The sequence below is a fragment of the Anneissia japonica genome, unplaced genomic scaffold (genome assembly GCF_011630105.1).
Source record: "Anneissia japonica isolate Jap-2015-1 unplaced genomic scaffold, ASM1163010v1 scaffold281_len866295_cov195, whole genome shotgun sequence".
NCBI classification, from domain to species: Eukaryota; Metazoa; Echinodermata; class Crinoidea; order Comatulida; family Comatulidae; genus Anneissia; species Anneissia japonica.
The window spans coordinates 207,480-216,932 of NW_022728190.1; the positions used below are offsets into that span (position 1 = coordinate 207,480).

Consider the following 9,453-nt stretch of genomic DNA (forward strand, 5'->3'; position numbering starts at 1 on the left):
TTCCTGACACAGAAATAGTCATAATCCAACAATCTGCAGTTCTGGAGTATTTCCATTGCTTCCTTGGGAGTATTTCCATCATTTCCTTAGGAGCATTTCATCGCTCCCTTGGGAGAATTTTTATCACTCCCTTGGAAGCATTTTCATCATTCCTTTGGGAGTAATTTTTATTGATCCTTTGGAAGTATTTCCATTTTTTCCTTGGGAGCATTTCTATTGTTCCCTTAGGAATAATTCCATTGTTCCATTGGGAGCATTTTCATCGCTCTCTTGGAAGTGCTTTCTTCACTCCCTTTGAAGTATTTCTACAGTGTTACAGTAATAATGTTAACACGCATGTGTCTCACAAACACATGTGTTGTCCAACAAATGCACATGTTTGCGTATGTTTTTATACTCGTTTCCTTGGACTATAGCAATAATCCAAGGGGTGAGGCTTAGCAGAAAGATCCAATTAGCATAGACCAAATCTATTTGAGAACAGGTAGACCTATCTACCAACTCCTCAATGCAAAGATACAACATAAACAGGAGACAAGGTGTCAAGGAAATGAATGGCTTTGGCAATGGCATGTGGGAGTTCACTTTTCCATAAAGGTTTGTGCTTCCGCATCATCAAATGAAACTTGCCAAACTAAAATATCACAAAAAATAGTAAAAATCAACTCCTATATCATTTACATGTCTCACACACCTGCTAGGAATTGATTTAAGCTTGTATTATATTTGTCGCTTACTGGTAATTACATTTTTAAGTATGTTTTATGCATCATACATTATTTACAAAAATAATTGTACAGTATTATCATTACGAATAAAGCTTTTTAACTTTGATTTAATTTCTAGGAATCTGTCGTTCAATTTGATATCACGGTTTCCAGAAAATTGTTTCAACAGCGTTAATCTTCCAAAGCTGAAATCACTGTAAGTTTTTTGGTTTTTTTTGTGCACTAATTGTAATTTTGATGTGTGTTTGCATCAGGAAAATATCACAGGAGTGATGTTTTGCCCTACCTGACGTGTTATCATACCAAATACTCAGTACGTTCCCAAATACTTGTGAACATACTGAGTATTTGGTAATTGCCCTTTACCTGTAAGGCAAAACATCACTCCTAAACATAATTGTTTTGTATTCCTATACAGGAAACTCAACAACATTCACCATTAGTTTTGTTACTGTGTAGGAATCTTCAAAAGATCAAATTAGATTAACAAACAGGTTGCGACCTACATCTATACTTGCTCGTCAATTTAAAGATGTGCTCATTTTGGAAATATCAAAGGATCATTAACATAGAACAGGAGCACTAGCAAAACAGGTGTAACCTAATTAGCAACTTATTCAGAATTATCTGTAGTGTGGATCTACTCTTTCGACACTTTGATTTAGAACAGGTAAATAGTTGATCTAGTAAAGCATACAATGTAATTACAAGACTCATCCACAGATATTTTTGTATATTTGTACTTTCTAAAAAATGTTTTAAGAAAGGTCAATGCACACAATGCACCTAATGGCCTGTCACTGGCTAAATATAGTTGATTCATTCAATAATTCCAACCTAATCTAATGTTTTAAATAGTCCTTGTTGAAATTCAACAAGGAAATTCTGAGTATGTCTGGAGACCCACATCGGCCTCAAGACAATCTCCTACTCTTTTTAAATTGTGGACTGAGTTCTTTTTCTTTACCCATTCGCTATTACGCACACAGTATCAACGTCTTAACATCCAATCTGAAGGGCAATGTAATTAGAGCAAAGTGTTTTACTCAAGATATCCAGAGAAAAATTTGGGTAGGGGACCATGCAATGTGCGAAGCATCTAGCTGGGATTGCAGTGTTTGAGAATTTTGTTTTGAAATGCTTGACTAAGGACACTGGTACAGTACATGGAATTTAAATAAACAAATTAGGTGTTTTGGAATACAATGCTCCCTCCTTTCTCCTCTTTTTTTTTTTCTCCCTTTTTGGGGGTCCTAGCCCCTGTTCTCCTCCCCCAGATTGGGCTCCCCCTGTTTAACACACTACAGTAGGTTTACACTAGTAGAGAATGTACTGTTTTTTTCTCTACACTAGTTATAAGCTATTAAAAACATTTGCTGGCAACATAGAATATTGCGACCTTGAACATATAAAATAAGATCCATGCAGTGGTTAATAAATCAACATCAACGTTTATTGTGATTGAATTTTCAATCCAATATATCTTAAAAATAGAAATGTGAAATCAAGATAAATACATAAATTGTACAGTACCACATGTTAGATGTTGTTGACAGCATGTATTTGATTCTTGGTGTATTTTATAACAAGCGTCTAGAGATGATTGAGAGCAAGATGTAGCATAGCAATGTTAAAATTTGCCACAGTCCCATGCCAATCATTCATAGTGTATAAGCTCTGTCCACACCATATATAGTCATGATGTGCCTATATATGGCCATGATATGATGTCATCATGACCATATTTAGGCATGACATGTTTTTTTCAAATAGTCTGTGATAGGGCTTTAGATATTTACTTTCAAAAGACAGTGGGAAGAACTATAGAATGGAAACTCAATGAAAATGAACAATAAACCAGTCATAGAAGTAGGGAATATAGATTTTGTATGGACACATCACCACCAAAAATTAGGGGGTTCAGTGCATTGTCCTAAAAAGTTCATCGGGGAAAAAAATTGTTAAACAATTGATTTCTGTGCAACAGATATTTTCTTTTCCTTTCTGTAGAAGAAATATTATAGAAAATAATTTATAATGTATGTACATAAAAATTTATAACCCCAATGATATTTTTGAAATTTTATTAATATACCATTATGTTTGATATGACAAGTGATCACAGGTTAATAAATATAATAAAATATTATTATATAATAATTCAGTAGACTATAAAATACTAATTATGTCTGATAGTTGTTGTCCCTTTTGGTTTGGTGTAGAATATGAACACATCTTAAATGTATGGTTATCATTATTTACATTGACATGAACCTAGCAGTGGGGGGGGGTGTTTTGCGGGGCAATGCCATAACTTATGATAAACATTGACCTGCGTCAGGATTTAAGCTGACCCTGATAAAGAACACCAAGTGCTGAGCCTTCAGGGGACAGCTGTTTCCTCATTTTTATTTTGCTTTGGAATCAGATTTTATGAATAATATAATTAGTCTTTCGGTTGTTTACATCAACCCATCTACCTGTTGCAATAACGCTTCATATAAATGTTCCACTATGCATGCATAGGTAGGTAGGGTAGGTAGGTATGAATGGATGCATCATAGGTTTTTAAGGTGGTATTTAGTAAACTTTTTAAGCTTTTTCCACTGCTGCTGTACATTGACCTGTAGTGAAATGATGGTCCCTTGTTAGTTTCTAACAATATTAAGATAAGATGTAATAATCTCTTGGGAAATGGAAAAAAGAAAAAAAGAAAATTAAATTCATTAGTTTATTTGGTGAAATAGATCATTGCTCTCTAGGCCTACAGAGATATTTTTCATTTTCTATCAGAGTCTCTAACGCCATGATAGATTCAGAGACAGATAGTGCAGAAAACATCTTTAACGATCTTTCATTTTTATAATTAAATTAAATGGTATTTCAGATTAGTTTTAGACAGTATTAACTAGAAGTGACTAACATGGACAGACAAAAATTCTGCTTCTGAAGTCAATAACATTGTATCACAAAAACTATGCTTTAATATTATTACTTGACATAAAGGTTAATTTTTTAGTTTTTTTTTTTTTTTTAATAATTTAGTTAACTATATTAATATTTGTAAATAATGTATTCTAACCTACTTTATAAATTTGTTTTGTGCTCTCTATTATATAAGGCTCCCAAATGAACACCTTTGCCTGGATGGCTCATCCTCATAAAATATTGTTAAAAATAAATTTGAATTTGATGTAAATGATTGAGGTTTTATTATTTTTGAATGAAATTAATAAATAAGAAATATAGGGCAAAACATCACTCTCATTATATTTCCTGATGCATACCAAAATAGCATTGCACTGGCTGTTACTACTTGGGAATAGACTGAATTAGCGATAGATGCTGTTCAGATAATAGTGGGTATTCGAGCCAAAACAAACGCACAAAAATAGGCGATTTACACAGTAATTTAAGACTTTTCTCTACGATTGTGTATGCCAAATGTGAAATATAACAAGAATAAATCGTTCTATTTTGGGAATAAAACGTACATTGGTCATGTCTGCCTGTGTTACAACACGACGACGGCAGCCGTGTATTCACTCTCAGTGAATCATGGCGTCGGTTCATGAATGTGCTTGTTGCAAAACTCATGAAATGTGTTGTACTTGCAGATTTCAAGGAGAGCTACTGTAAGTTATTCAAAAATTATTGAATAATGTTCCTAACTTCACACCAATAACTTTGGCAGACTGGATGTCTATCTAACAAAACAGATTGGGTTTTCATATAAAACGAAATGACTTTGACGACAGCAAGGAGCTGCCTCACTCAATCATCACATCCAGCCATGTCGCGTTGTCGTGCAACAAGTGTCAGGGGCCGAGGCCTAGTCTGTAAAAACTCTACGTATATTTAACTTAATTTTACATGGAAATCAAATCAAACGTCTTCTGATGGTTCTGTGAACCTTCCTTAACCTACCAATGTTCTAAAAAGTATCTTACCCGCGTACTTTGGTTTTTTGCTTGTTTTCCTGGACTAAAACTCGCAACGTTATAGAATAGGACTTTTAGGCTTGTTTATAATTTTATACCCACTTGGCCAAATTGTGATGTCTTCTTTCGTCGCTAATTCGGTCTATTGGATTCAACACTAGCCACAAAGACCAATCTCAGTGATCTAGTGGTTATGACACCAGGCTGGTTACCTGAATAGGTGTTTGTGGGTTTGATTTGTGAACTCACCGAGTATTCAGTAGTATAACATGTCAGGTAAGGCAAACAAAAAAAAAATGCAGAAAAAAGGCAACATTCTGCAGGTGGAAAACAGTACCGCGAGCAGCTCTGCTAGAGATGGAAATGTGCGCTATATAAGATGACATTATTATTATCATTATTGTTATATCACTACCAAAATAGTGACAATAGTTTTGTTTGTGCAACTTTCTCAGGGATTTCCAATCTCCATATGTGCTGTGTGATTGTAACATGACATGGTTGCTAAAATGGAAGCAAGAAGAAAATGTGAAGATCTCCAACACAACAGTCTGTGAATATCCTGTGTCCTATCACAAGGATGAAGTTGATTCTCTGAATAGGAAAGTTTTAAATTGTAGTGAGTATCGCCACTTATTCACACTTTTTTTGTTGACATCATTACTGCCATTGCCTTCAATATCATCTTCCTCATCATCATCATTGTTGTCTTTGTTACGTTCGTTGTTGCTGCCACTATTGTCATATTGCTGCCATAATCTTAATCACATTTTAAGCTAAAGTCGCCCTTTCTACCGTCGCATGACCATTTAACCGATTGTTAGTTGCTTAGCATCGTAGCAAAATAGATCATAAGCAACTTAGTGCAACTTGCTATCGGAGCACTTGTGACGTCTGAAATCGTGCAGCTCACAATTGCTCGCCAGAATTTGGCAAGTTGCTATAGATCAGTTGATGTCAATTGAGTCGAGTCGCAAGGGCAATGTAAGCTTAGCTTTAAAAGAATTTATTTGATTGTTCTTGATAATGCGTGTGCCCTCAACAATACTTTTTACCAATCAAATGTGGCAAAGGCAAGCCAAACCAGTCACTCGTCGCAAAAATCGATTTTGAGTTATTAATACAGTGTTAGAGAGTAAAAGGATAGCTATAAAATGGTAAAAAAAATCATTCAAATCAGACATTTCCTTATGAAGTTACAAGCGTTTAAACATACAGCAGTTTAAAGAACAATATATGAGAAATCAGCTTCAAAGTTTATGATTTCAGGCATTTCTCATGCAGAAACTATCATCAAATCTTTAAAAAGTGTTACTTTAACATTGAAAATGGGGAAAATAACAGCATAGAATGATGTATAGATATGTAAAGATTAGTTTAGTTTAGTGCAATAAAATAGATTTTTTAAAATTTGACATTAAAGCATGTTTTGGCCATTTTCTCTGAAACACGATTTGCGACGAGTGACTGGTTTATGCATGTATATAATCATATTACTATTATTTTAAAATATTTTCTGTAGGTACATTTGTATGGGGCAAAACTGTTGCTGGTTTTACAGTTCGAGTTCATTGTCCATTTGGCAGTGATGCTGGGCAAAAATATGGATCTCGGATGTGTGATTTTAATGGGAAGTGGCAAGCTGTGGATACTTCCCAGTGTGTTTATGTTGATCGCACTACAAGATCCTTACAACGCCTCGCACAGGTTGGTAACTAATTTTCTTTTGAAATGAGTATTTTTTTTGTCCCATTTTGTCTGTTTGATCACTGTTAATTATTGAGAAAGTACATTATTAATGAGAAATAGAATCTAACCCGCTACATAACTGATCTCCATATTTTTTTTGTCATGTAAGTTCAACAGGCCCATAGCCAGGTTCTTCCAAGGGGGGTTTTCTGGGCGCGAGGTCCACAGTCAATGCCCAGGTAGTGTCGGGGAAACCCCCAAAGCAAGAGGATTTTTGTGCTTTATGGGTCTAAATAATGCTATAAAAGCAGATATGTTTGAAAATGTCTGTGTCTGGGTGGGTCTGCAGTGCATTAGTTGGGTTGGAGGACTTATTTGGGAAATTTAAAGAGGGGGTTTCGCCAGAAAAGAGGGGGGTTTGCTAGAAAAGGGAGGTTCTCCCGAACCATAACCCCCCCCCCCTGCATACGGGCCTGTTCAACATGTGCACATAATGTACAGTATGCTGCATGTGTAATGTGTATAGTAAACACCATTTATACTTCATATTTAGTGGATTAGTTCACAATAATACAATAATATGATCGTTTTGATAGGTAATTAGCATTGAGGCCTGTAACACACACTGTCGTGTTTTTTTTTTAGAACCTTATATTTATGTAGTGCCTTTCACAATCTGAAGACTATACAAGGCGCTGACATCAGTATTTCTCTGGATACTGAGTTGGCAAACTGTCACATTTTTTTCAACTTTTTCTGCTTCCAGGGGAGTGTCATGCTGCTACATACGCACAAGCCATACGTTCAATGTGATGAGCTTCAGTGTCCAACCACTTACATACTGTGTCGCACACTCCCACTAAACTTACATATATACACACATATCGATATTAAATCATAAACACACATAATGTGTTTTAGGAATAAAAAAAATCGGTGACATTCAAGTGATGATATCCAATTCCCATACATCATTTATTTTATTCTTCACTAATTTTACATTAACTTATGTTACACCTGAGTAAAAACACCTGCTTACAGTTTGTGTGTCGGTCTTTTAAAGAAGAATTCTAAACTGTAATATTTTCTTGTCTCTACAGCTAATAAACCCATTAATGTTGCACAATTCAATTAATGGCTTAGTTGAAATTGTATAATGATGGGGAAAAACTTGTTCCGAAATTATCAGGTGGTCGGTAATTCTTGTCAAATGTACATGCTCCTTCATACAAATAGGTCACATTTCTCAGCAGGGCATGTAGTTATTGCGCACCCATCAATATGTCACTGCCTGCCGCAAAAGATCAGCTCATTAAAATGTTTCTCAACATTTGGAGTACTGAGGGTGATATCAAGGTCATTTGTTTGTTCTGCGGCTGCTGAGAATTTATGTAATGTTTGCTAGTTGTTGAAGCATGGTTTTTTGTTTGTTTTATTTTTGGTCTAGCTTTAGTTCTCTAGTGGTTAGGAGAGAGTGATTTGAAAGTCAATACTGTTATCTCCTAGTACAAATTTATGGTGGCAACTAATATTGACAAAGTGCTATCAAAACAAGTTTTTTATTATTATTGTTCTTATTAATCTCGTTAAAGTTACCTTATTCGAAATACCACTTTCCTCTAGTAGTTGCTACCTTATTCAGGCAAGTGATGTAAAATTCCTAATAGGACAAGGGGAATCACAATGAGAATTTAGTCATGAATACATTATACAAACATTTAAGTTAATAATATAGTTATAAATAATAATAACAGGAATTTTCATCAGGGAAATTAATGTCATTCTTTTTTTTCCTTTAAAGTACATCATACATACATTACATCATTTATATAGCGCTATTTCATGAAGATCAGAGCGCCTTTTGCTTTTTTTGTATATTTTACTAATATACTGTGACGATGAAATACATCTAACAGAAGAAAACCGGAAAGTGAGGAGGGAAAAAAAATCATCATACAGGAAAATGAACGATGATGTTTTGAATGCAGTAATTAAGTAAGCAATTAAAGAAACAAATTAGCGATGCTTACCTTAAAAGAAAATGAGTTAGTATCACCAAATTGAAACATCAGAATCTAAGAAAAAAAAAACATGGTAATCTATTATTGATTTACTCACCATAAAACAGTCAAGTGGTAGACATTAAGAACTCATTCTCATCTTTTATGCATTTGGAATGCTTGCAGTTAATCGGCGCACACCATCTGCTTGGACATCGACTCTTGAGGTTTACCTGTTCTTTGCAAAATTTATTTCTTAATGCAGCTATACAAATTCAAGTTATCCACCTGTGTTAGTCATTCTCATTAGGCAGAAAGATTTTTTTTTTGTGCCGTTTTTTTTTTTTTGCATTTTGAAAATCAAGCATTGTTAAAGAATAACAAGGAAAGATTACCTTTGTAATGCTTCTTTCAAAATAATTTGTCATTAAATAATTGTTTTTAAAGGATTATGTCTGTATTTTATCCTAACTTTGACAATAATTTAAATATTTTGATTGTTTATTCCATAAGAGTAATTTATGATGTAAAGGAGTAAATCTTTTCTATTGGATTTGCTTGCTTATTTCATGACAATATTTTGCGTCCAATCCAGGATGCATCATCTGGCCAACTGGTGTTTTGTCGCTGACCTGAGATGTCAGATTCACAAACGTATAAGTAGCTATTAAATTTCAATTGAAAATTTGACAAATTATTTGCCTTAGTAGTTAGCTGCCATCAGGTATCAACTACTCTACTGGTACCATACTGTAAAGTATTGTAATTGTGCGATATAAAAAATTGGTATTAAGAGGTCAAAGCCTAATTTTCAACAAAACCTGTGCGGAAATCAGCGCTTATTTTCCAAACTATGCAGACAGATTTATGGGCCTAATTTTTGGCCAGACGATATATTCTTTTTGCAGTACCTTATTTTACAATTTGGTAATGCCATCTGTCCTCTTCTTACTGTAGGCAATTAACTAACATGTGTATATTTTTATTCATCGCTAAAAAATTTGAAGACACTGGCATGTTGTGCTATATAACGCATTTAATTGTTACATTTTTTTATTAGAATGTGATCACAAGTAAGTTAGAACAATTCTTTGT

The 9,453-nt window shown here is 34.3% G+C and overlaps 1 protein-coding gene across 1 annotated transcript in view; it reads left to right on the forward strand.

The window, feature by feature from the left end:
* The window catches only part of LOC117114014 (adhesion G protein-coupled receptor A3-like), a 72,282-nt gene that overhangs the window by 43,551 nt on the left and 19,278 nt on the right, over positions 1-9,453 (forward strand). Inside the window, exons 6-8 of the mRNA XM_033257541.1 lie at positions 847-924; positions 5,125-5,288; positions 6,192-6,376. Of these exons, the coding sequence (XP_033113432.1) occupies positions 847-924; positions 5,125-5,288; positions 6,192-6,376 (427 nt within the window). The remainder of the gene's footprint in view (positions 1-846; positions 925-5,124; positions 5,289-6,191; positions 6,377-9,453) is intronic.